At 46.1% G+C, this 27432-nt stretch overlaps 1 protein-coding gene across 17 annotated transcripts in view; it reads right to left on the bottom strand.

Moving 5' to 3' along the window:
• Esrrg (estrogen related receptor gamma) overlaps positions 1 to 27432 on the bottom strand; it is a 540107-nt gene that overhangs the window by 174691 nt on the left and 337984 nt on the right. For 3 of the 17 annotated variants that reach the window (XM_013157679.3, XM_063236700.1, XM_063236701.1), the window contains one exon: positions 2798 to 2885. The exons of 11 other annotated variants lie outside the window; for them this stretch is intronic. Coding sequence is in view for 1 of the 6 variants with exons in the window: in XM_005005595.4 (XP_005005652.1) it covers positions 26351 to 26406 (56 nt within the window). In the remaining 5 variants the exon portion in view is untranslated. Of the gene's footprint in view, positions 1 to 2797; positions 2886 to 3620; positions 3637 to 26350; positions 26552 to 27432 lie in introns of those variants that run through there. 3 more of the 17 variants (XM_063236702.1, XM_013157680.3, XM_005005595.4) reach the window with 3 other exon arrangements.

Here is a 27432-nt window from a genome sequence, read left to right as displayed (position 1 = left end):
GCCCAGTGAGCCTGCTAAGAGGTGGGCTTTCAATGAGACCACACAAAACAGCCCGCTCTGGGAAGCACCAAGGCAGACCCGGAATATGAGGGTGCAGGGAAGGCTTGGGGGACTGTGAGGCACGCGGAGGATGCCGGGAACTCAGGTTGGGGCGTCGGACTGTCACAGAGTGTCACACAGCTGAGGTCCTGCAGAACAGGCAGCCAGGGACAGGGACAAAGGAGAAGAAAGACCGAACTAAAATCAAGCTTTTTCTCAATGTGGCCTGGCCTCTGTCCCCACCATCCACCCACCCTTCCGCCCTTCGCCATTCTGTTCCAGGCCTTTCCCTGAATGAGCTGGGCCTTGTCTCACTGTGTGATTCAGGCTGGCCATGAGGTCACATGGAGGCCAGACTAGCCTTGAACTCACAGTGATCCTCCTGCCTCAGCCTCCCAAGTGCTGAGATTACAGGTCTGTGCCACACTGCCTGGCTGTCTTTGAACTCACAGGGTGGAAAGTTGCACCTGAAGCCCGTGATGGCCAGCACCAAGGAATCCTAGACAAGACAGAGGTGCAGAAAGCCCAGGCTGCGTCCCCAGCACCACCATGCAAGAGGGAAGGAAGGAAGGAGATGGATGCCCCAAGACCACCCAGGACGGCCCACCCTCCTGTGGTCCAGCTGGGTGACACTGCTCTGAAGGGGTGCAGGCTGTCACCAAAGCAGGCTGCAAAAGCAAAGTCGCGCCCTGGGATGCAGCTGCTCTTCCTCTTGGCATGTGTTCATGGTCACGAGTACCTTCCCGTGACAGCGCTGTGTGGACCCAGGCTGCATGAACACATGCACACGTACACACGTGTGTGCACACACAAGGGCGGATCCACGGACTCTCAGAGTGAGCCTGGGCTGATCACTCCCAACAGCCATGTGAGCTGCTGGCATTGCACCGAGGGCACGGGGAAAGAAGCCCAGGCGTGCATCCGTGTCCTCTCCCACACGCATGTCCTCTCTCACACGTGTGCCTCTGAGGCTACCTCTATCTCAACGGCTTTTGAATCAACGTTTTCTCTGAAAGGGGAAGTTGTATCCTGCCTGACACATAGCCTGGCACTTCGGTGAGGTGAAGTCCTGTTAGTTATGAGGCAGAGCTGACCCGACAGACACCTGTTACCCAATCAGTTCACCAAGGGCCCTCAAGGTACTGCACCCACAGTTAGGACCAAGCCCCAGAAACTCCAGAATAGCCCTGCTTCATGAGGTTTTGTGCCTGGTTTCTGTAGGATGAGGACCTCACTTTTAATGCCTGTCTCTGACTCTAGATGTCAGAAGATCAAGGACATGGAGCAGAAGGTCAAGGTCAGAGGACACTGCTTCTGTTCCTTCTCAGACGGGATGGCGAATGGTCTTAACAGACACTGAGCGGGATGTGGGGGTGCATGCCTGCAACCCCGGCACTTGGGAGGCTGAGGCAGAAGAAGCACTGTGAGCTTATTTGAAGCCACCCTGGGCTACACAGTGAGCATAACGCCAGCCTGAACTCGCAGGGGAGATCTTCTCTCAAAAAACACGAAATAAACAAAAAGAAGAAATACTGGTACAATGTTTTATGTCTCCAAGAGATTCTGGAAAGTATTTTCCCCCCTTTTCTTCTGTGTTGGCAGAAGAAAATTTTATATTCCTATCCTAGTTATCAACAACCGTGTGGAAAAACTTGGTTTACATTTCACAGAGGAAGACTGCAATGCAGCCAGAATTGGAACTCGGGTTTTCCACACTTAGATCCTTCACTTTGGAGTACAAGACACTACAGCATGAGTGTTCAATGACAGTATCTCAGCATAGCCAGCCACAGATGCAGCGTCAAACACAGACCCAACACTGCGAAATCCCAGAAACTCATTTTGCAATGGCCTGGTTTTCTTAAACAAGTATAGGCTCGGTAAGTGGCCCAGTGTGCTTGACTGTTTGAATTCACACAGACCAATAGGTGAACTAAAATAATACAAAAACATACAGGTGAAAGAAAAAAACCTTAGTTATTTTAAATGCCCAAGAACAAAGGCTAATAGTGTTGAAAAGTCAAAATTACCAAGTAGTTTAGAGATCAGGATGACTTAGACCACAAAGAGAAGGCAGCTTCAGAGTTCTTCATGACTCTTTAGCAAGATCACTGCTGACTTGGCACGAGATTAGCATTTCCCGAGCAGGAGAAATAGACATATTTTGCAGTTGCTTAATATTAGGTAGAACTTCCTGGCCACTTTTTATTGTCCTTAATTAACAGTATCAATAGGTACTGTATATCAGTGTACCTCAACTATCTGGCTCTTAAAATAGAAATACCATATTCCCAGTACTCAGGAGGCTGAGGCAGGAGACTCTCCATGAATTCAAGGCCAGTCAGCCTGGGCAACACTGTGAGTTCAAGGCCAGTACGAGCTACATAGCAATCTCTCGTTCTCACAAAACAAAACAAACAAATACAGAATGAGACACTAATGCCTATCCTATCTCACGCACAAGTATTTAATACTGAAAATGAACAGTTACAAAAATTCTTTGGAAAGGGTAAACATTACACAAAGCCGTTACCACACATATAAGTCATTTTTAAACTGGAGGATAAACAAATGGGAACATAAATGAGCAACTAGTTTGAAACAGAAATGCATATGAGCCGAGAGTACTTACAAACTGAATTATTTGACTTGTGAGATCTGTGGTGATGTATGTTTGTTTAAGCACTGGGTCCGAGTGTAGCTGACTTTCCGCCTTTTACCAACACCAGCTCACAGAATGACACAAAACTTTCCTCACCTGCTCCGTACCTGCGATGAAGCTGTTATGCTAACTGTTATCCACAGCTTTAATGCAGCCAATTCACACGTCTCCTGGTGTCTGGGAGCTAGGCGGGAAGAGGAAGAGGAATGAGGGTTTTTTTTTCCCCAGAAGGAAATGCTGTGGGTTTCAGGTTAGGTCAAAACAGCCACGCTAAGAATTAAGGTTGTGTGGAAGTTATGCAAGAAACTAATGAGGTTAGAGACCTTGATCAGATTCCATGTGGATAATAATTAATTTAACATAAAGCTGGGCAAAAATGCAGCCAGAGCCAGCTACTGCACCAGCTCCTCTCCACTGTAGCCTGGCAGGCGCTAGCCACATGGATGATGCACCGGGATCCCGCGTGCCAGCATCCATCACCAGCTACCGAAACATGTGGACCCTCGAACAGAGCGAGGGGTGCCTCATGAGAAGCACCTGAGTCCCCTGAGGGGTGACCTTACCGGGGCAGGAATTCTCAGCTGCACACTGCAGGGTCCCCTCTAGACCACCTGTCCACTCTCCAGGAGGAGAACAGAGTGGGCAGGGAGATTCCTCACTCCAACCCAGGACAAGGGAGGGACGTGGAAGGGGAAGCTGGGACCATCCTTTGGCACGCCTACCAGGGAGACCCTCTGCATTAGGGGTCCAAGGCCTCAACAGCATCAAAGCTTGGTGGGGGCCAAGCCAGTTTCAGGGGATCAGGGAAAGAAAAGGGTGATCAGTCTGCCTTGGCACTTCCAAAACCCCCCGCCACGGGAATTAAGGTTTTGAGATTCGGGAAACTGAAGTTTACATATATATATGACTCTCTTGAGACCTGGCCACGCCTGCCTGAGTCTTCTCCCACCAGCAAATATTTCTGCCTCTCTCCAAAGTTCAGTGCTGGATCAGGTCACAGGCAGCAGCCCTGACTGAAGCTGGAGACTTCCTCCATCCGTGCCTTTCTCCCCATGGAGCCCAGGAAGCCGGGACGGTGGGCCAGCGTCCCCGCCACCCGCCAGGGGAGGTCACAGCAGCACAGGAATAAAGTCATGGGCTTATTATCCACCCTGCAGTATCCAATTGGAACCAGAGGACCTAAAGTATCTGTAGCAAGGAAACAATTATAGGCACAAGCTGACGGGTGATTGGTTAACTATGCTGGGCGCGGGTGTTGTTACTCTGGTAGTTTCATTAAATAGGAAATCGAAAGATTTATAGGGTAGGCGGTGAGGGCAAGAATGGTGTAAAGGTGAGAAAATATGGCAACACCACGCTGTCCATCACCAACGGGAGGATTATTTATCGGGAAAGTCGGCATTCTTAGGGTCCCAGCATGCAGTGTGTGAAATTCATATATTCAAAGGAGACGTCATAATAACCTGGCGGCAGGAGGTGATGGATAGGTTTTTAATCCAAATGACCACAATCTTCCGTCTGCCTGTCACAGAGGGCCGGGGGAAAAATGAAATTCTCCTTTCATAACTCTTGATGTTGAGAGAGGGAGAATCCGGAGGGATGATAAGTGGCTCATTCCGATGGACAAATGGACACAGCACCCGGGGAAGTGGCGTGAATAAAAGTCATTGTTCCTTAACTAATGCCGTTTTCACTTGTTACACAGGGGGAAGAGATGATTTCTGCCCCTTCCTGTCTAGAAAGCTCTCGTGCAAATGGCAGCAAAAGCTGCAAAATCCCCAATACTCTGTGAGTTAGCCCTGCTGGCCATGCCGGGGTGGGGCAGTGTAACATTTGTCTGTTAACTACAGCTTCAAGGAATTCCTATTTCTATTTATCAGGAAAGGTACATGACCTGTATTTTTTAATGTATATAAATCCACTCAGCACACCACCCAGGCTGATACTGGATGATGCATCAGTCGTGGTTGGTCCAGGTCCAGAGAGGCAGCTGGCATTTGCCACCCTACTCGGCTACTTCGGGTGTTGAAAATCCCCCTTTCCCCATCCGCACCGTGGCGATCTAACTCCACACCAGCAACTTTCCGGTGACAAGATGTTCCTCTGACGATCGAATCACTTCCCCAGCATTTCAAGGAATTGAAGATCACACCAGAGGCCCCATCGGTGCAGCAAGCCTATGAAGGTCTCCCTGCTCTCCTGTGACAATGAGCAACAGAAGAGCGCCTCAATTCCAGGCACACACTTGCACACCCAAAACTGTGAGCCGGGTTCTTGGAATGTGGGTGGCAGGGCTTGGAAGAGGTCTCACAGAGTCACAGCTGGACAGTGCTGCTTACAGGGTCGGTGTAGGAGACAGGTGTGTGTGGACACTTTGTAAAAAAACAGGCAAACAGGTGAGCATGGTGGCTATTTACATACCTGTAATCCCAGCACTTGGGAGGCTGAGGCAGGAGGATCTCAAGATCCAGCCCAGCCTGGGCAACTTAGCAAGACCTTCTCTTATAATAGGGCTAAGGACGTGGGTTCAAACCTAGACTTTCAATTCAGTCCCCTTAGAAGGCCCGGCCACATTTACTTCTGCGTCTTCTTTAATGATAATAATTAAATGCTACATTTTGATGCTTCTATTCTTACTGCAGCCTCCCAGGCAGGGAAGAAACCAGTGAGAGGCTCAGTTTCTATCTTGACTTTGCTTTTCCCCGGTGCTAATTCCAGAAAAAGAATCCAGCAATTAGGAGCACTTGGAGCGTGATAAGGATGCTCGCATGGAGAAGGAACCGCGTCCAGGCTTCCCTGACGAACCTCTTGGTGACTCACTGCGCTCCAGAATTTGCCGCTGAGGCTGAAGCCTCATTTGGCTTTGAGACATGAAGTCACCGTTCTGTTCCTTCCCCCAGCACCACTGACAACCCCGTTATTAGGAGCTGGGGAAGGTGTGCAGTATTTGCTGAGTTTCTGCTCTCAGCAAGCACTTCAGCATACTCCACACAGCTGCGTCCATTTCTCTGGCTTTCAAACCCACACCCTGGACCACAGTGTCATGCTTCCCAAGACAAGGAGCATTATTTTCCATGCTTGTACCCAACATGACACTCAACCCAGGAGGACCCTGAGGTGGGTGAGACACCCGGGAGACCCCGACCACAAACACCTGCCAAGAGGCCGTGACAGATTTCCCTCTCCGCTCTGTCCTGTGGACTCTCATCAGCGGACCTGGCTCAGCACCACTGGGTCCCTTTAAACACACACCGGCTAGGATTTATCTGTACGTTTTTAAGAAAATACAAAATTGGGCATCGTCCTTGGGACATCTGTCTTCAAATGTAAGGGGACGTTGCTCTGTTATTAGCCTTACTTTGGGGAAATCCAGCTCAATCACCAAACCTCCACACTTAAGAAAGAAGCCGTTAAAAACATCTGTGATTCACTACCACATTCTTTTTGTCCTACCAAAGGGATAAGGAGGTTCTTTACGGTGGCTATTAAGAAGCAACATGGATGCTACTATTTGCTATGATCCCACATAATTAATAACTCCAGAACTGCCATTAGCAGGCAGGATTTAAAGTAGCTGGCTCACCATGATAGCTCATAGCCTTCGACAGCAAACTTTAAGAGCCCTCAAAAGCAGACTTTACTTGCAAGATGTGTAATGTGTTCCACAGAGGCTTCTTATGAACAGTCACCTTATTTATTTTTTTAGCTCTAATGAAATCCTTAGACTTAGCAATTTGGCAGATAATTATAAAGTCAGCATTCTTAAAAGCACGGAGCAATGCTGATTAATTTCCTCCTGGGATTCTCCTGGACAAATTATAAAATTCCTCTTTTAAATATTCCTAACAATGTTTAGGCATGGAGTTCCTTGCTATTTTTTTTCTGATGGGGGCTGTGTGTGCCTTCAAAGAACACCGTCCTGAAAATGTCGATCAGATAAAAGAGGAACAACTAGACTGCAGATTCTCTGGTCCAAGACGAGCAAGTGAAGACATCATAAAATTTGAAGTAGACAGGGTTAAGACAGCGCGCTGGGACAGGATGGTGCTGAGACTCTGCTGTCACTGGGTAGGAAGGGCCACACTCCACCGGAGTGATCGCTGGATGCTGCGGACCGTCGGGTGGTAGGACCCCGGGATACAAAGTGGACACAGCTGTGTAGCCAGACAATGTCATGTGTGTGTGAATGATAGTGACCCCAGGCAGCTGAGCTCAGAGCCTCTCTGACACCCCGACATCAGAACACAGATGGAGCACTGCAACTCTTAAAGTGAATATTACACAATCAGCAGAGGGAGTGGGCTGAACACACAACAGCTCCGGGCAAAGGTAAACAGGTGGGGTTACCCAGGGAGGGAGGCATGGCGGCCGTTTGTCTACAAGATGTCCTTGTGTATCTCACAGGCCTGGAGCATCTCCTGACTGCCCGGGACAGGCTCCTTCCAGAGATGCCTGCTCTGCCGCTGCATCTTCTGGATGGTTAGACTGGCACACGTACGTCACCCAGTGAACATGGGAGGAAGACCACTGCCTAGAGGAAGAACCCGAAAGGACGGGTGTGGGCCTCATTCTGGATACACTGTGGGCTTTACTGTCTACCAGGGCTCACTCAGGTCAGCAGCCTATAACCCAGGGCCCGACTGTCCCAGGAGGACTCACTGGGCCACGGAGGAAGGAGAGAAGCAAAAGAATCACCTAAGTTTATGACCATCCTGGCATTGCACCTAGTACCTGGTTTAAAGAAGTGTACCTTTTGATGCTAGAAAACAGTTTTAAATGCAACGAAAAGAAATCATCTCAAACCAGGCATGGTGGCTCACACCTGTAATCCCAGCACTCGAGGCAGAGGCAGGAGGATTGCTGTGAGTTGGAGACCAGCCTAGGCTACAAAGTAAGCTCAAGGCCAGCCTGAACTGCATAGTGAGACCCTGCCTCAAAAAGACAAAAGGGCCAGAGATGAACGGCTCAGTGGCACAACACCCTCTTGGCAAGCCCAAGGTCCTGAGTTTGATTCTCAGTATATATAAAGAAAAAAGTCATCTCAAACACTTGGAGCAATTCTTAAATAAATTTTACAGAAAGAAAAAGCATTTTATTTGGAAATAATAAGAAGAAGGCTACTGGTTACCCTTAGAATTAGCAATGTGTTTGTTTTCATTTATATTTAACTCCAGATATAAATAAAGGTTGCTTATTTAAAGGAAAGCTCAAAAAAGAAAATCAATTAAATTTACTTTGCATCTGAATTGAGAATGGAGTGAACTCACCATGAGAACATATAGCTCCCTCTAGAACGCAGAACATCATGTGGTATGCCAAAGGTATGCAAGAGAGGAAATAGTAATAAACTCACTCTTTTTCATGACTTTATCATAGATTAAAAAAGAAACATGCTGGGTATAATACGTAACATTACTTAAATGCATGTATTAGTCTAGGATATCACTGAAAGGAGTAACTAAAAATCATAAATTAATTTAATTATGAAGCCTCCACTGTCACCTGAAAATAAAACCATCCTCCACTTCCAAGGAAAGAAAATAGGAACAGTTTGTCTAACGTCTGGTCCCTCCCCATTTCATCCATCATTTCCAACTTCCATTTACAGTTTACCATCATTTTTATACAAACTAGCTCTTGCTGGACTTCCTGGCAATTACAGCCTCACAAAACTATTTTGTTAGATCCAAAACAATGCTGGTACAAAGTATTCAAAAGCCATTTGGTTTAAATTTTCCTATTTCAATAAAGATATTTTAAAAGAAATGACTTTTGGACTCCAGCTTACTTTAAGTATTTTTTTTTTTTTGTATTCATCACATGATTCTGGGGACACTGGTACCTGTCTGTGTGATTTATCTGGATGTAAAGCCACAAAGGTGTACAGATTTCCACCCTTTGCTGTCTCCCGGTCACTATTTGATACACAGTAACACGTATGCTGGGTCAGTACTGCATTCGGTAACTAACTAAAATATCTGAGCTGGCCACATAAACCCAATTAACTTAGAAATTTTTCTCATTTTTTTTTTTTAGCTTGGCGAGGAAGCCCAAAATTGATCTACCTTGTAATTCACTCGTCAAACAGGCCACGCCTCCTTCCAGAAGGACACACAGTTGCTTTACTTCTGCCAAATCAATCCCTATAAAAATCCTACATTGCATCAGTTTCACTGATGTTCAAAGTCCAGAAGAAGCCCCACCAGAAGCTGGCGACCCCTTTGTACAAACCCATTGCCGCTGAACCTGCGCGGGGATCCACGCCTCCCACCCAGAAGCCAAGGTGCCACTGCGCCTCCCATGCCAGAGCAGCCAGGACCCAGGCAGGGCTGGGCTCCTCTCACCCCTCCTTCCGCCTGCCCCCCACCCCTCTCCCTCTTTATTCATCCCAACCACCTGAATAATTCACACTGCTGCTCCAGCCCGCGCGCTGCGCAGGAGAGGCCCAGGATGAGCCACTGCAGTCACCAGATGGACTGAGAATGCAGCAGGTGGGGCAGATGGCGAGGCGCCCGTCTCAGGCTCCTGCCTGGGCAGACGCTGCCTTCCCTTCCAGGTACATTAGCATCACCCTAGTGCCGTGTGCCGGGCCGTGCGTGTGGGGGTGAAGGGAAGCGGGCTCTGCCAAGCCCTCAGTGAGCGGTTCTGGGGGGCTCATCGGTGACCAGCTGCCCTGTCCGCCCTGGCCCCTGCCCAGCCCCCAGCGCTCAGCCCATGGTTTCAGCGATCACCTTGGAGTGGGGTTTTGCTTGTATGAGACCTGGGGGAGGCTTTGCAAAGCACTCGGGCATTGTGCATAGAGGTGGATGCCTCTATTTAGAGCCTTCTACCTCGGCTCAGAGGAGCACATGGGTCCCGGGGAGCCCGAGGGGTGAATTCCAGCCCACAGAACGGGTAAAATAAGGGTTTATTTTAAATATTCTGCAAACTGCACAAACAGGGCAGGTCTCTCCCCACGGCTGTGGGAGTGCTTAGAGCCCTCTGCTCCAGGGAGGGAGGGGCACAAACGCAAACCTGTATGGTCTTCTGGTGCTTCGGAAAATACCGGCTGGGCCCAAGCTGGAATATTCTGCGTCTCATTTTCCTACTGCCATTCTGAAAAGTGTGGCACTTCCCTTCCGAAGCCTGGCAACCTCCAGCACTGGAACACACAGGAACTAGCGCCATGTATCAGCCACAGTGAGAACCCAAAGTACCGGAGGCCGAGCCGCCAGGAGACAGCCACATGCAGCAAAAATTTTAACTGAGCATAACACCTGACAACTCTCCCGAGATATTCCTGGCATACGCCGCTTGCCAACAGGACCGAGACCCTGTGAGTTTAATCCTTCTATCAACTTAACTGAGGCCAATATAAAGCTGACCACCTCACTTCACTGGTCCCTATCTATAAACATCTCCAACGTGAAAGGCAGTCGTTTTAATGACCTGGAGCAAAGCAATCTGTGTCTTCAAGAAACAAATACATAAAACACCTAAATCCAATGCATCCACCTCAGAGGGGCTGCAAAGAGAGGGTGAGCTGCTTTGGAATTCAGTTCTCCAAGTCCTGGGGGAAATTCAAAGTCCAGGTTTTGGGGAACTCTACCTGGCATTTTGCAGGAAGGCTGGGCATAGACAATAGCTGTGGGATCATCTCAAATTTAAGGGAGATATTTGCTTATGAAAACTACCTTCAGCCAGGGGTGGTGGCACACACCTATAACCCTAACCTGCAGGAGGCTGAGGCAGGAGGACTGCCACAAGTTAAAAGCCAGCTGGGGCTATAGAATGAGCTCATGGCGAGCTTGAACAACATAGTGAAACCTTATCTCAAAAACAAGACAAAAGAAAACAAAAAAACAACTGCCTTTAGTAGTCTGTTACTTCGATTAAAATAAGTTTACTCAATCAAACCTTTCCCCCAAATTTAAGTAACGCACACCTTTTCAAGTTCAACTGAATCTCCTTTGCTTTTCCTGAAACTTCAGCAATGTGTTTTCTTCCAAGATCTTTTAAGGAATTTTCTGTTTTCACTTTAACTCTGTTTTCACCAGTTTAAAAAAAGGAAAACAAACCGACACTGGCACAAAGAATTTGGAGCATTTTAAGAATTAGTGGCAATTCTGATGACCAGGTCTTCAAACCCTGAAATCCCTAGAGAAGGAGACAGTGCACTCCACGAGACCACAGCTGCCCTGAGCACCAGGGCCCTGATCCATCCTGGGATACCCAGGACACCCCAGCTGCCCACATACCTTCAGGAGGCTGCTGGCCCCCCAGGTCTGCACAGCCAGGGCCGGGCCCTGGAACGGGAACTGTGGCTTGCTCGGGTTTCTAGCTACTGATCCCCCAGGACAAGTGTCACCGTTTCATGTTGCAAGCCACACACTAGTTTAAAAAAAAAAAAAAAAAAGGGAGAAACTAAAAATAATGTTTTGGCTAAAAATAGCACTACCTAAAAATCAAACGTGTTCTGTGTTCATTTGACATTTTTATCATTTATTTCAGAATCTCAGTACCTACCATGGTACCTACAGACACTCAGATATTTTTGCATGAATGATTAGGAAAACATAGGTTAAAACATGAAAGAGGAAAGCCGGGTATATGAAAGAGGCAAGCTGGGTGTGGTGGCACATGCCTGTAATCCCAGCACTCAGGAGGCTGAGGCAGGAGGATCACTGCAAGTTGGAGATCAGCCTGGGCTACAAAGAGAGCTCTAGGCCAGCCTGAACTGCATAGTGAAACCCTGTCTTGTTTTCTTTTTCTTTTTTTTTTTTTTAATTGGTACCAGGGATCGAACTCACGACTGCCTGCTTGCAAGGCAGGTGCTTATGCCGCTGAGCTAAATCCCCAGCTCCTGAAACCCTGTCTCAAAAATACAAACCAAAACAAACAAACAAAAAAAAAAAAACATGAAAGGGAGGCTTCACTGATTAAGAAACTGTGAAGGAAGGTATGTAACTTTCTGAGGCAAGGTGAGAAGTCACTGTAAGCAATCCATGTGACAAGAGAGTCAGGTGTAAACATACTCTAAACATCACTGTCAAACTGGTGTCTCCTAAACCTGATTTCGTTAGCTGTCACTAAGCTTTGAGCCTACAAGCTAATTAATGCATGTGACAGAGGTGCTTAAAAATACCAAACAGAAAGCAATGGGCATTTCTTAGGGGGAGAGACACTAGCAGGCAAGCAGCACGAAATTAACTTTAAAGACAGTGACTGTGAAATTAAAATATACGTTTTAGGATTTGTATAGTCCCTAGTGACCTGGATATACTTGGTGTGTTAAAACTCCCACAGTTAAGGTGCCAATAATGATAATTCTGAACAACAGTAATTCTGAAATAAAATTAGGAACAGAATCACACACGCACACAAACATTAAAAATAAAAATAAAAAGTAAGCATCAGGAAAGGCTAAAGAAATGAGTAATTACAATTTTAGTCTTGGACAGAAAAGCTAATAAAGATAGTACATATTACCAAGACACTGCTAAAACAATGACAATTAAAATTTTGATTTAGGACATTTCAAAACTATTTTTTATAAATGTGTGATTTTTTTAACAGATTCATCTTAGATAAATGTCCACTTGGACATACTTTTAGAGTATTAAAAATCAGCGAAATACACACATGTGAAAAACTTCATTCACACGTGCTGAAAGCATGTATGTGCATGTGTGTATGCATGAGTGTGTGCCTGTGTGTATACAAAATACAATTTCTCTACCTGAATGAATGGTTATTCCTTATTTCAGATCTCTATTGGATATGACCACATTATAAAATTTCAAGACATGACTCATTCTAAACCTAACAAGAGACAAGATATCCAAAGTTGAATCTAACATATAGTACAAACTAGATTTAGTATGTTCAAAGAGAGAGATATTTAAGAATATTCTTTCTGGGCTGGGGATTTAGCTCAGAGGCATAAGCACCTGCTTGGCAAGTAAAAGGTCCTAAGTTTGATCCCCAGTCCTCCCCCCCAAAAAGAATATTCTTTATCTTTCATATCAAAATACACAGTAATTCAAGTACCAGAAATTCAATGCAGTGTCTCATTTGATACACACACTATAACTTTCTGCAAGCTTTCTTGTTCATAATTAGTAGGAATGATTTTTAAAAACTCAGTCAAGGGGAGGATGTAAACCTTTAATAAAATTATTTTATTTGGGCTTGCCCATTTAGGTGAAAATATGAATTAAGCCATATGAATGAGGCAGATAAATCTGGGAGGAAGCCAACCAGTAACGTGCCTCTGATGTACAGTGGTGTTACGTATTTCAGATATCACACCAAACAAATGGCTGTCAGTGTTAACCTGCACCCAGCAGAGACATCTGTGCACCACTAACCCGTAACCCTAGTTTAGGAATTAGGTCTCCAATTTTTATTCCACCCCCATGCCTACCTCACCTCTAAAGTTCTAGAAGGATTTTTTCCCCTCGGTTTTGTGTCTACAGTTTACAGCAGAGAAAGAGAAGGGAGTATGTTCCCTTCCGAGGCCTGCCTGCCTAAACACAGCCGGGCCAAGGCCCAGCACCCACTATTTAGGGAACAAGGGGAGCACAGGCCCCAGGGACTTCTGTCCCCAGCCCTGGCCTGCTGGACAGCCAGGCAACCTCTGTTTGCAGTGCACACGTGGGCTCTGTGTTAATCCTGTTTTATGTTGTTCACACCTGCTGCTGACTGGCAGCCTGCGATGGGCTGGGCTCCTGACTCCAAACCCAACTCCCTGCAAAATGTGACAAAGGCTCCTCCTGCAAGGGCTACAGAGGGGGCAGCCAGCAGGCAGACCCCAAAGACCCCAAATCCCACTTCTCTTTGGTAAGTAAGCTTCCCAGGGCCCAGGTAGCTCACCCACAAAACACTGTGGTCGGGCTGCTTATATTCCTGAGTGCTGTGTTTGGTAAAGCTGACGCAGATACAGCTAGAGAGAGAGAGAGAGAGAGAGAGAGAGAGAGAGAGAGAGAGAGAGAGAAAGGAGAAGCAACGAGAGGAGGGGAGAGAGAGAGAGGGAGAGGAGGGGAAGAGGAGAGGAGAGAAAGGCAGGAATTCTAACCAGGTATAAAACGCAAGCTGTTAGTTTATATTCTTACCCAAACACAGCTGACCTCCCTTTGTATCTGTCCAAATGAACAGAGAACATGCAGTTTGCCATTCTGGGCCACAGTGCGGTCAGGGCAGTGATGTCCCGGCCACCGCACTGTCCTCCCGCCATGCCTGGTGCCCGCGTCTGCCTGGCAGCAGACATCAAAAGGAAGGATTTCTTATTTGGTCTTAGGACCAGCAATAAATCAGACTCAGGCCACAGACAGGTGGCAAAAGGGAAGATTCACAGGCTAGCAGTGGGACCACTCTGCATCTTCCTCAAGGAGCTCAACAATCAAGCCCCCTTCCCCCTAGTCCCTTCTCTTCCCCTCCTTCCCTTCCTCCTTCCTCCTCCCCCTCCCCTTTCTCCCTTCTCCTCTTCCTTCCTCCTCCTCCTTCCCCTCCTCGCCGTCATCTCTCTTCTCCCCCTCCTCCTTGTCCTCCTCTCCCTCCTCCCCACCCTCTCCCTCCTCTCAGCCCTCACCCAAAGGAGATGTAAGCTGTTGCGAGCTTTCCCGAGGCCAGCAGGACTCACCCAGTCTTCTCGTGACCCCAGTCAGGACACACCTTGTGCCCGTGTACTCTCCTGGGTGGCATCACAACCCCTCTCGTGCACCCTTGGGCACCCAGTTTCCTCGACACCTGGCAGCCGGGCTGTGCCTGAACCCTCCAGGATGCACAGAGGGCTCCTACCAGCCGCCCATACACTGGGGTCCCCTAGGCCCTGGGTCTCTTCCCTGCAGCTCCCTGAGCCCCGCTGAAAGTGGCAACAGCTGCTGAAGCACCAGGCCCTGCAGTGGGTAAGGTAGGGTCCCCTTCGCACACCCTAGCAGGCGCAGGGTCAGCACAGAGCACATGCAGCCCTTCAGGGAATGCTGGAGAGGATCCAGGGTTTGGGGCGCTGGCATCTGTCCCCGGTTCCCTTAGCAATGACCCTGGGCACTGTGGCCTTTTGCAGGGCTCAGAACTGTTCCCTGATAGAGCACGGCCACTGTGTAACTCTGTGAGGTTCCCCCAGCAGGTGACAGTGCACACCCCTCCCAGAAGCAGTCCACTTACACATACATGTGCACACATATGGGCACACTCACACACACACACACACACACACACACACACACACACAGAGTTCAGCATGCACCGGACACAGCTCTGGTCAGCTCTCCGGTGTTCACATGGTCTCACCACGCACCTGCCTTAACAGTGGCCAGATCCATGTGCCTCCCTAACCTGACACAGCCCAGCATAAAACAAAAACTAGCTGTCACTTCCAATTTGATTACAGAATATCAACAGTATAGAAACAAATTCAATTATTGGGTTGAATCAGAAGAAACTGCTGATATTTGACCATTTTTTTGACTTCCAAAAATGGCAACTTTATACAGTTCGACCTAATGTAATTAGAATCACATTACCTTACTTTCATGCAAAAAAGCTTGATGTTTTTTTGACAGGTAATTTCATGATTCCAAACTTGATTTTTATATTGATTTTCGCTCAGAAAGCCACCTCTAGTTTTTTGGGCTCTTCTGAAAAAATATTACAGGAAGAGAATTCATCTAAGTATATATTAATCAGCTGAGCAGGGCAATACATGCCTGTAATCCCAGCATTCAGGGAGACTGAGGCAGGAGGGTCAGGAGTTTGAAATTCCCTGGGCAGCTTCACAACATAGCCCTATCTCAAAATTAAAAAAAAAAATTAAAAAGGACTGGGGATGTAGTTTAGTGCAAAGGTCCTGGTTGCCAGAAAATAAAATTTAAGATTTGAGCTTGACTGGGGGTGTAGCTCAGTGGTAGAGCATTACCTATCGTGCTCCGGGGTGCTAGCACAGCCTAGCACAAATAAAAATAAATAAAAAGGACTTCCGCCCCTCAGGGCCTTGAGGACACAGATCCTAGGGGTAAAATGTCCCTTGACACTAGGTTTTGCAAGTACGAACGCTCAGATATTTGGTGCAGTGACAGGATAATGCTGCCTCTGGGGGGAGAGCAAACTCCACCACGCCGTGCAATGCAAGATAAATGATGTTTTCTCCTTAACAACTTTGTAAGTTTGCTCATGACAGGAAGATTGCAGGGCCTGAGCAGCGGCACCACTGTTCAGATCAAATGATATTTAGGGTTTTGCACGTAGCATGGGCGGCGTGATGCGCACAAGGAGATAAGGAGAGAAAAATCCTCCTAGCTGTGCTCGATCAAGGTGCAGCATCCGCAGGCGCCTCCGGCCCAGCTCCCGAGCATGCCCACCTGGAGAAGAAACTTAAGACCACCTTATTTTGATTATAGTGCTTTCCCCAGGCAGGAATTTTTATTTCAGTTTGAATCTTAAACCATTCCATTCCCAGTGATGCATTTTTATGTTTACAATTGACATCTTCATAGAGGAATGGAACCTTTGAGCGACAGCTCAAAAGCATGAAGCTTTGCCTGCAGTGAGTACTTAAATTATTTCACACCTAAACGGAGCCCAGTTGTTTTTAGTTAAAATTTAATAAACCTTAAAATGATGACCTTTCTTCCACAGAAAGGCCCCAAGTTGCAAAAAAGACAAACTTTCCAGTAAAATATATTTTAAGGAACTAGGGCTGAACAAAGGACTATTTAAAGCTGAATGCTTTGTCAATTTATCAGCTCGTGAACATTCTGTTCCCAAATTCCCTCCTGCTGCCGAGGGTATAGACTGCTGGTGCCTTGCTTAATCGAATACTATTGATTCGAGTGTGTCACAGTGATCTCATTGAGAGTAATCAATAGTAATCCAAAATCAATCAATCCGCTCTTGCACTATCATTTATCAAATCTGAATACGCCAAATTATTTGTAGGCGTCAAATTACAAAGAAGAGAAAATGGCAGCACTGAGAAAGTGAATGGTTTATATGGGAAGAGCAAAGCCAATATTCTCCTTCTATCCCTCTGTCCACCTCTCTCTCTCGTATTCTCTCTCTCCGGGGAGGCACTTTAAGATGGACTCACTGGGACAAATACATTTATCTTCTCCATAAAGCACCCAGAATTTATAATTCATCTCACTGCTTTCTGCAAAGCGCAGATTTTGTACAAGCCAGTGTAAACTCACTGATGCCCGGACATGCATATGCCCACGGCACACCAAGCTTCCTCAGGTCTGATTCGCTATCTGCTGGAAAAACAAGGAGATTCAAGTGACAAAGGACAGAACTGCATTTCCTGACATCCGAAATGATGTTTAATAGAACCAGAGTGGCTAAGAGCAAAGCTTAATTTCTCCAGAGAGGGGACGGCGCGGACGGACCTGCTTACGGAAGACGCCACTGCTGACCCGAAGGTTCTTTATTTACAAATTCACCTGTAATTCAGTCAAGGCAACAAATCCTTCCATTCACTCTGGCAAGCTGAAAAGCACCCCTCTTGTTTAACTTGAAGGAAAAAAAGGGCTCAGATTGTCTAAAACATTTACTTTCGCTAATGTAAGAGTGTTGGCATTTTACTGCATTCTCGATAAGCTGGTGCCAGTAGAAGTGATTACTCTTTTCTTTTTCAAAGCCTATCAGCATTGCGAAAAGCTCTCTCAATCTTATCAGGTGCATGAACAGCACTCCGACCGAAAACAGTCTCTACAGCTCCTCTCTCTCTCTGCCAAGCCATCTGATAAACGCCCAGCTAACTAACTGTATTTACACACAATCAAATAGAAGTCCTCTCCTCAGTGCACTGCAGCCGGATTCCAGCTCGCCAAGGGTTTGACTGCTGTGACATTAACTTCACAAAAATGCCAACGGAGAGTATCCCAAACTGACAACAATCAAAAAAACACTATAAAAGCACTGGACTAGAATGCACCACAAACAGAAGCCAAAAGAAAACAAATAGGGGGCCTTGAAAGCCACCTCTCTGGAATTCACAGCCAACGAGGATGCAGAGGAGGCCACCAGGCACTTCCCTCTCTACCAAAGACAACAACCCTTCCGGCCTTCCGAACAGACAGGAAGGAGTGCAGGGACCATCTCAGAGCTGAGGGCAGCGCCATGTCTTGTGGGGGAGGCTTCAGGATGCAAGCCAGGTAAGCCCACAGACAGTGTCCCCCAGTGTCCCCCCAGAGACAGCAAGGCTGCCTGTCACATGCAGTGCCTTCTCACCACAGATTTTCCAACCATGAAGCCCCGTAGCGCCTCTTTACAGTTTGGTTCACCAGAAGATCAAGAAATAAAGATTCCATTGAGAATGTAACCTCTTGTTCTTACTCTCTCGACCTAACTGAACAGCTCCATAGGAAATATGAAAAACATTCCTCCCACCCATTAACCTAAACACGTGGCCTGTCCTCTACATTTGTGGACAGAAACCTGCTGAGTCCAGTTCCTGGTCCCTGGGCGCTGGGGAGGCCCACCCCATGGCTAGGTCAGGTTCAGGCATGAACATCAACAGTGACATTCCCCGGACCAAAGAGAAACCGGAAATCCACCTGAGTAACTGGGTGCCAACCTAGCCCAGGTCCTGGAGAGGAGTATCTGCAGCAGAGCTGGGGGCATCCAGTGCCCGCCTGCTCCTCGACTTGCTCTGCAGAGGGAAAAGCGAGGCGAGGAGAGAAGATGGCCTGCGCTTGCCCTGAGCCCAACACTCCCAGCCTGCCAGCCCCCTCCCCCGAGCTAGTGGACAGCAAGACAGATGGGCCACGTGTGGGGCTCAGTACAATTCAGCTGCCGGTTCCTTCCCATGACTGATGAGGCGGGTGAAAGGGACCCTTCTGTCATCTCACAGGACCTGGCGCCAACTGTATACGGTCACTTTGCAGAGGAAAGCCTTGCTCCCCATCAGGCGTCCACTCCTCCCTTTCTCTCATCACGGACAGTGGGCTACAGGTGTGTTGTTCTCCCCTGCACCCCCACGTCATCTGTGTTGGCAGATTCCTGACTGGAGAGAAAATACTACAGGAATGCTGCCCGTGGGTGGGAAAATGAATACAATTTAATGTGGCCATCTTCCACGTGGGGAGAAGCTAAATTGCTACTTCAATAATTTGGAATTAATAGTGGCACAGGGCAGTCAACAAAAGAAGACCTTTACATGTGCAATTTTTTAAACTAAGTATCTCAGCCCGGTCTGCAGTGTGGCAAACAATCTGTTTTTGCTAACTCAGCAGATAATATTTACTATTTGAATATTACATTTTTATCATCCTTTCAAAGCAAATTCTTACACTATTGTCCCATACCAACTGCCTTGTAAAGGATAGGTTCTAAAATGTTTAACTCACACTGTGAGTATTAAAAGGAAAGGGGATGTATTTGTGTTATAAGCCTTTGGATAATTTCTCAACAGTCATAAAAAGTAAAATGTTTCTAGAGAAGATGGAAAAGGAGTTCTCATGGCCCAAGCTGTCCTTCTGATCGTGGAGAAAAGAAAGGAATTTATGCCTCTGTTCTGTGCACAAATTCTTGATTTACTTATTTTTTTACATGTTGAATAAGCATGCATAAGTGTTTTTCCCCGAAAAATGTATGTAAGGTGCATCAAAGAGAGATACCTCCTGTTAACAATGGGTCGATTGCGTGGCCCTTTCTGATTCTCCACTTCTTTGAGTTTTTGCTTCCCAGGTAAGAGCTGCCCACTCCAGAGACGTGGTCTGAATACCTCACTTTGCATGCAAGGGTGTAGAAATATTCGAATGAGCTTCAGTTCTGTGAAACTCATTATTATCTATGCTATCTATATTCCTATAGATAGTGTTTAGAGGTAAGTCAGCAAGCAAGCTGGCTTTCTACCATCCATCAGTCTCTGATAGAACTGAGAATTTATTGGTAGCTTTGCCTCTATTCAGCACCATCGTAAGCAACTGTCTGCAGCGAAGGTGCACGGTGGGGCAAAGTTAAACTGACGCATCTGTGGGGTGCCTGACAGCCCTGGTCCGTCCAATGTTAATTTGTTTTCTTTGGCTAGGTAAGTGGTGCCAACGCATATTACACAGAGGTGCAGTTCCGAGCACAATGATGAGAGTATATACGCAATTCCGTTTCATTCAAAAGAAGCGGAGAAGGCAAAGGAGACTGCATGTGACAAAAACTGCTTTTTAAAATTAAAGTGATCAATGCACTTTCATACTGTTTGCTTAGAATCTAAGTAGACCCCTCCTCCTGTGAGTTTTTAACAGAGTTTAAATGCCAAAAGTCAGGATTTTTCATTTACTATTTTATAGAAGAGAATTCCAGGTAGCCTTAGGTAGCATTTCTAACAGCTAGAGTCCTGTGTTTTCTAGCCATAGTCAAAGACACACACAACTATGCCAGCAGATTGAAATGGACTTTAATTGACCAGTGTGCAGCTAATTTTTTAAAAACCTTGTATGTTCTCTTTCATTGTTTTGCTTTTAGTGAGTTCCAAATATATGTATGTATGTATATATACATATATATGTGCTCAGCCATAAATTAAAGTGACATAACATCTGAAGAAATGAAACCACAAACAGCAAGCTTTCCCCAAGCAATTAAAAACTATTTTCAAAAACCATAAAAAGGAGTAATGTATATAAGACACAAAAGATCCAAATCTTCTTTGAGAGCCTTGATTATGAAATACATTCAAAAAATATTGAGAAATATTGTTCAAATCAGAGAAAAATATCTGGTACTTCTGGAGAAAAAAAATAGTAAGGAAAGACGTGTTTCCTACAACTCTGAGTGGAAATTACTGTTTATTAGCAGACCTTAGGAAGTGTAAGTCTAATAAGAATGTGAACCAAGAATAAAAAGACCAGGTGAAACCTTCAAAAGGCAGAAAACTGTCACCTACCAACCTCAGAAATAAGACAGCTAACTTGGATCTGATGGGATGGTATGAAAAAGCACTTAGCAGGATTTAAAAAAATACACAGTGAAAGTTAATGTGAGAGAATGCTACACAAATAAATAAAAGTAGGAAATGAATCTAGGGAATCGAAAGAGGATATGAATTAGGACAAAAATTATAAGAACAGGAGAACAGTTGTGCAAATGTTTTCTTTCCATACCCAGATTTACTGAAGTAAAATCAAGGACCTCTCTAAACTTACATCCTAGAGTTAAATTAAACAATGTGGAAATCTGATGCATTTTATGAAAATATAATACTTAATTTAATAGACTTACTTTAGCAAAAAAATAATAATAAAATGGCATATTTATGCAGTACAAGTAAAGAAGCCCTCATTTTGGATGTTTTCGAAAGGTACCATATTTTGCATTTAGATATATTTATCAGGCCCAACTAGATAAGAAACAGTGTAGCCAAGAGCTATTTTAAATTTAATTCCTTGGATATAGGCCCAACCCATTCAATTATGCATTTAATATCAATAGTCTATTTCCTATTTCACAAATTATTTATGATCACTAGCTATTGAATACATGAATGACAATCATTTAAATGTTAAAAAAAATCAGAAGCAAATGAACTTATTAGGTTATCCGTGGTCTGTCTAATATGTAGCTCTGAAGTCAATTGGGTTTTCAATCTGATCTGGCAAATTCCTGAAATATTAGCTCCAGGTGAAAATCATCCCTGGCTGTTTAACTGGCAGCTGACTGATCAGAGTCACACCGGAGCTGGAAATGTCCACATACAACCTGACCGGCATACCTGTGCACTACACCTCTCCCTCTCCTGTGTAGCCAGGTATTTCCCATGCATGCTACATGTGCATACAAACATACTCCTGTGAGCATCTCATCTCATCGACAGCTTTCGATTTGAAAGCATTAGGTGTCCATTCATTGATTGATAAGGGTATAGACAGTGTATAGCAGTACCCATGGCTATGGGAATAATAATCAATGGCAAAACACACAAAACCCAGTCCAAATGTCAAGCCGCAGAGCTGTGTGACGCCCTCTCGGCACTATCAAATACACCCAGAAGTACGACTGGGGAAAGGGAAGCTAAATATTTCACTGTCAGACCACCGAAAGGATGACAATTCATTCCTATCTCACACGCTTTAGGACAATGACAATTTAACACAATGCCAGAGGATGTAAAAGAGATAAAAACTGTACAAACTGGGCCAACGTAATCAAAGATTTTCTCCCGAGAGCTGGCAAGGCCGGGGCTCCTGGGTACTTAGAACGCATCAATACTGCATTGTTTCTGCCTGCTCTCAATTTGCCAGGGAGCAGAATTCAGAGCACAGCTTAAACACTGCCACGACTTTAAAGTTTCACTGTGATACCTCCAATGCCTCTCCCTCTCCTAAATACTGATAGGTGCTTCGGGAAAGTTTATCTGGCAGTAATTGGCTTAACAAAAATCACTGCTATTATTTGCCACTGGAGTATCAGCAATCAACTATGCACATGTATTTCAGTTTTTGTTTTTTAAAGAAGACACAGGAAAATCTTTGAGGTTAAACATCACCTTAAAGCAACACAAAGAAATATTTTGTTTAGTCACTGTTCTAAAACAAATATTGAGGAATTTTTCCCAAGTGGCTAAGCCTCGAGATGGAATATAATGTCTCCCTTCCAAAAGAACCCTGTCTTCTTTGTCTGTAATTCTGGCAGGAGTGAGGTACTGTGAAAGTGTTGTTAAATACAATCAGAGAGAAGTTAGCTTGCCCTTTTTGATGAATAGCACCAGGTATCTAAAATTAATTGCGAAAGTATGGCCTGGCTAATGAGATGGTCTTTATCTTTTCTCAGCACAAGAAGCACAGGTATTTTTCTGCTGGCTCAATATTTTATAAGAATGCCCAAAGTGTTATTAACTAAATAAAAAGACCTCAAAGATACAAATGATCGTGAATTTTAAAATCTGGGAAATCTGGAGTTAAAACTGATTTCTGCAATATTTCCTTTTTTTAACCTTTGATTTCTTGTCTTTTTTACTTTGCGAAAATTGATTTTCTCCTAGTAGAATTTTTAAAAACTGAGCTACAGTCCCATTCTTCAGGAGATGGTCAACATAGAGAAACAGATGCAATCACAAAAACAAATCCAAAGCTGTCAATTTATATACACAATACATGTGTGTGTATATATGAACAATGATACCTTATTGGAGGGAAAACAGCAGAAAAATGATCATCCATGCAAGAGAATTAATGGCTATCCACAAGGGCTTTGCTAATAACATGGGTTAATTACCGCTGCAACACACTAGGCTCAGTAAATAAAGCAGCAGTGCTATAAACACACGAAGCTGAGAAACCATCCCTGTAAGAACCAGCCAGCATCATCGCCCTTGCCTCCTCCCAGAAAATGCAAAGCAGGTTTCTAGGTCTGCCTGCAAAAGGAGGATTTTAAAAGTTCCCCCCAATGGTGCACAGAGTAACACAAAGGGCTTCAGAAACGCAGGTGACCGTCACCACCACTCCCTTCCCACATTTATTCCACTAACTCAGGACCACTTTTTATCCTTTTCTCCTTCTTCTTCTTCCTCTATGTTTATTCCAAACAAAAATATCCTATGTTACATAATACCCATCGCCTGGCTGTCTTAACCAGCTATGGTTTGGGATATGCATCCTGGTTATGGGATCCTTGGAAAAATAGAATTACCCTGTTTGACTAGCGGTGTGACGGGTGAGCTGGCCAGACGCTCCCGCTGAAGACGCTCACCCCCAAAGGCTGCTGCTTGTCACTTCCAGTAATTTACAGAGAAATTATCTGCAAACGCCACCTCCATCACCCACCTTTAAGGCTGCAGGTGTTGTCAACAGATTTACACAGAAGGACCGGGAAGAAAAGTCATCCGCGCCTCAAGTCTGGAGATTCCAGTATTCTTTCTTACAAAAATAAACTTAAATGCCTGCTCCTACTTCGCAAATAACATCACATCAAAGTGATGTGGGCAGGCTCCTACCTTTCCTCAGTAGCCAGAGTCTACTCTGATAGAGGCTTTTCCTTCCCTCCCTATATTTTCCCTGCCTGGCTAATTCTAGCCCCCATATTCTGACATTATCTTGCCACTTTAGTTACATTTCAATTCAGTTGAGGTCTTCAGAAGAAGAGACAAGAGAAAAGGGAAAAAAATCAAAACCTTGACACAGAAAGAGTGGGTCATACAAAATAAAACTTGCATAGCTCCATGCAAGGATCTTAAGACACAAAACTATTCACAAATGTTCAGTGTCTGGATCGCAATGATCATACTGAAATTTAGTAAACTGCACCCTCCTCCCCGCCCTGTCTGTTTTGGAGTGTTTCAATTGCCTTTCCTTCTTCCAACAGCTGTGACAACTGTTAAAACAGTCAGTAAAATTAAGTCCTCTCTATAATCCTGTAGTCAATGTTACATTTTAATCAGAGGTTGAAAGGGATTCCTGTGATCAGCACACTCATTTACAATGATTAGACTGACACATATGTCAAAATGAGCAGATATATTATTTTCATCTATTTATGCTATCAGCTACTACCGCTGCTAAATGTAAAACAAGCTCTCAGCATTGTATTCTTTAATGTGCTGGTACATTTCCTAAAACAAAAAAATACAGTTAGAGGTTAAACGTCTTAAGCTCTCTGAATGGTGGTCAATAAATTGCGTGAGTCTTTTTCACAGCTTCCAAAGCAGAAATGGTACAATATTTTTCTCGGAAACTACACAAGTCAGGTTTCATTTCTATGTATACACACACGTAATGGGGTTTAATCCGGCACAATTACTATGAATATTAATAGCATGTATAAATTCTGTGGGTTATTAATTGAGACAGAGAGGCAGATGTGTTGCCTGGCGTTGGATCTTTCTGTCTGTCCAGTGAACCACGTAACCATCAAAATTGCAACCGGACAATAAATCTGTATTTTTAAAAGAGGACTTTTAATTCAGCCCAAAACAGAAAGCGAGTTTGAATCTTGCGCCAACACCAAAAGGACCTGTGTCCTGATTTCATTTAAATGTATCTCCTTTAAGAGGCTTATCTAAACTAATTATTCAAATTAGACATAAGTTAAATTCAAGGAAACTACTTTAAAAAGAATGGGGGGGGGCGGTGAGATTTTTAAAGTTCAGTTGGTTTATTTATTTACAAAAAAAAGTTCAGAATCCCGGTGAGTCCACAAGCCATTTCTCCTAGCAGGGAGACATTTTAAATTCCCCAATTCCAGACGCCCAGGTGTACTAACCTCCTCCAGCAGGCCGGCACTCCTACCTTGGTTTATTTTTCATTTTTTCCTTCCACGCATTTTAAGGTCCTTTCTTCCCTGGAGTATTTCAAACTGATCCAAATACAGCCTCAGGATCTGTTGGTGCTTTCTAAATCCATGCCTCGGCTAACACCCTGGCTGTGTGCGCGGCTGTGTATGCATGTGCGCGTGTGTGTGCAAGCACTTAACTCACACACACACACACACACACACACACACACACACACACACACACACGCAGACTGGCAGCCACTGAGCCAGCCAGCGACTTTCCGTGCCTCCCTTAATTACAAAGGAGCGGGCAGTAAGGACAGCTAGTGGACATCCACCTCTAACGCAGGACCTCGTCTCCCACGCGAGAACGTCATGTTCGCCTCACAAGCCACAGAGGGAAGTGCTGACCAACAGCACGCTCGCTCTCCAGAATCCTAACAGTTGCTGCTACTGTACTGAGAAAGCCAAGCCAGGCAACTGACGCGACAGAGAGAGATAAACCCGTGTGACAGGTCCCGTGACCCACTCGCATTTTATCTGAACAGTGGGTTGAAATTAAGTTTACGACCCACTCCTTACACAAGCATGCCTAGGTTCACTTCCCCTATCCTCTGCTGGCCTCCTGCTCCGTCTTTCTCCCTCATCCTCTAAATCTATTTCCACGAGCACCAAGATACTCATCAACAGGAATTAACTGCATAGGAGAACAAAAGTACTTTTCCATAATCTCTAGACACTGCACACACAACCCGAATCTCAGCGCGGTGCACTGAAGGGGAGATTTTAACAGTAATACTGTTTCTGCTTAAACCCCCCCCCCCTTAAATATTTATAATGTGTGAAAAGCTCATGTTACTTAATGGACTTATTTGTCAGTTAAGTGCTCAGTTAAGGCTCGCCATGCAAATAACATTACTCTAGCCCTGAACTGCTCAGGGCTGGCTTTTTTTTTTTTAAATTGTTCTCCGAAGGAGAATTAGTAAATGTGCATTTCTGTCTCTTAACTCTGCACGGTCAGAAACGACAGGGAGCCAAAAATATCTGTCAAACTGCGAATACAGAAGAGGCACTCCATAGTATAAATCATTTTGAATATTATACTTTAAAGCCTCTCTCCTTGGCATGAAAATGGGTCCTTGGTTAAAGATGAATTTTTAACAGTTCACTAGGCATCGCAAGCCAATGCCTATTCTTAGCACCTGAATAAGAAGTGACTGTCACACAGCTGTTTTAGTGGCAGTCACCGAGCTGAGCTGCGCCTCTAAGGTAACACTGTAGTCAGAGAACAATTCTCCACTTAGCGAATTAGGAGATCGGCCCGTGCACAAAGGAGCCAGGCGGACACCCACGGGCGCGGGTGCACGCGGGCGCCCCAGCATGCACGCTCTGCCCCGGGTGCAGACCCGCCGCGCACCCACGCGCGCACCCCCACGCGAGTTGCAGGAGCAAAGAAAAGGTACCTACTCTTCCTCGTAGTGCAGGGAAAAAGACTCCGGAAGGCAAAGTTCTACCGAATCCATGTGCGACCGGCAACCATTATTTGTGCACCCCAGCTATAAATCAAAGTTTCCTTGACAGAGCGGCGTGCAATTAGTGGCGAGCTTCTGCCGGCGACGAGCGGGCGCAGAGGCGCGGCCAGTGGGGACCGAGCTCTCGCATGCTCCTAATCAAGGACTTAAAGCCCCGATTGGAGCTCATGAATATGCAGCATGCCTTTGCATACGCACCCCCCCCAACCCAGGCGCGCCACCGATTGGGGGGCGGCCGCCCAATCAGGAAGGAGGCGACGCGCTGCGGGCGCGGCGGGCAGGTAGCGGCTGGGGCGGAGCTGGCGCGGGCGGCCGTGGTGCACGCGGGCCGGCCGGGCTGCAGCGCACGAGGCAGGTGGCGGTGCAAGTGGGCGGGCGTGCGGGCTTCTGAGCTGGCGGGTGTGCACGGGCGTGCCAGCAAGCGTGCAGGCGTGCGAGCGGTCTTGCTTGTGCCCCGCCGAGCTGCGGATCCTTTTTTTTTCTTTCTTTCTTTTTTTTTTTCTGGGAAGTACAAAAGAAACCTAACTTAAGTCCCCAGCCCTGGAGGGGCCACCGTATGGGCTGCCAAGCTCAGATCCGCGCCGCCCGGGTTGGAAGAGGAAGAGGAGGAGGCGCGACCACACGCAGGCGCCGCGCGGGGCAGGGACGCTGCAGAAGGTATAGCCCGGCCTGCGCGCCCCAGAGCTGCCTCTGCGCCTCTGAGTGCCTGTCGCGCTAGCTCTGGCTCTCTGGCTGTCTCTCCGCCACCTCTTTCTCTCTCGGCCTTTTCCTGCTGTCCTGATGTAGCTTGGGCATTATTTAAAACTAATAACAACAAAAGACCTGGCCTCTGGATGCCTGGGTCCTTCGTCCTCCTCTCTGAGACGCAGATGCAGTTTGACACAACTATGCAGGAGGACCAGTGTCCCACCGCCCGGAGGAACGCGCGTGCAGGCCGTGTGTGTGCAAGCGTCTCCCCGCCGTCCGAGCCTGTGTCTCCGCCCGTGCGCTCGCTGCCTTTCCCAGCAGAGGTGCAGG

The sequence above is a fragment of the Cavia porcellus genome, unplaced genomic scaffold (assembly GCF_034190915.1).
Source record: "Cavia porcellus strain 051 isolate PalLab524CR breed Dunkin Hartley unplaced genomic scaffold, mCavPor4.1 scaffold_26, whole genome shotgun sequence".
Classification (NCBI taxonomy): Eukaryota; Metazoa; Chordata; class Mammalia; order Rodentia; family Caviidae; genus Cavia; species Cavia porcellus.
Note: the sequence above shows the minus strand (reverse complement) of the source record. Positions and strands in the feature narration are given on the sequence as shown.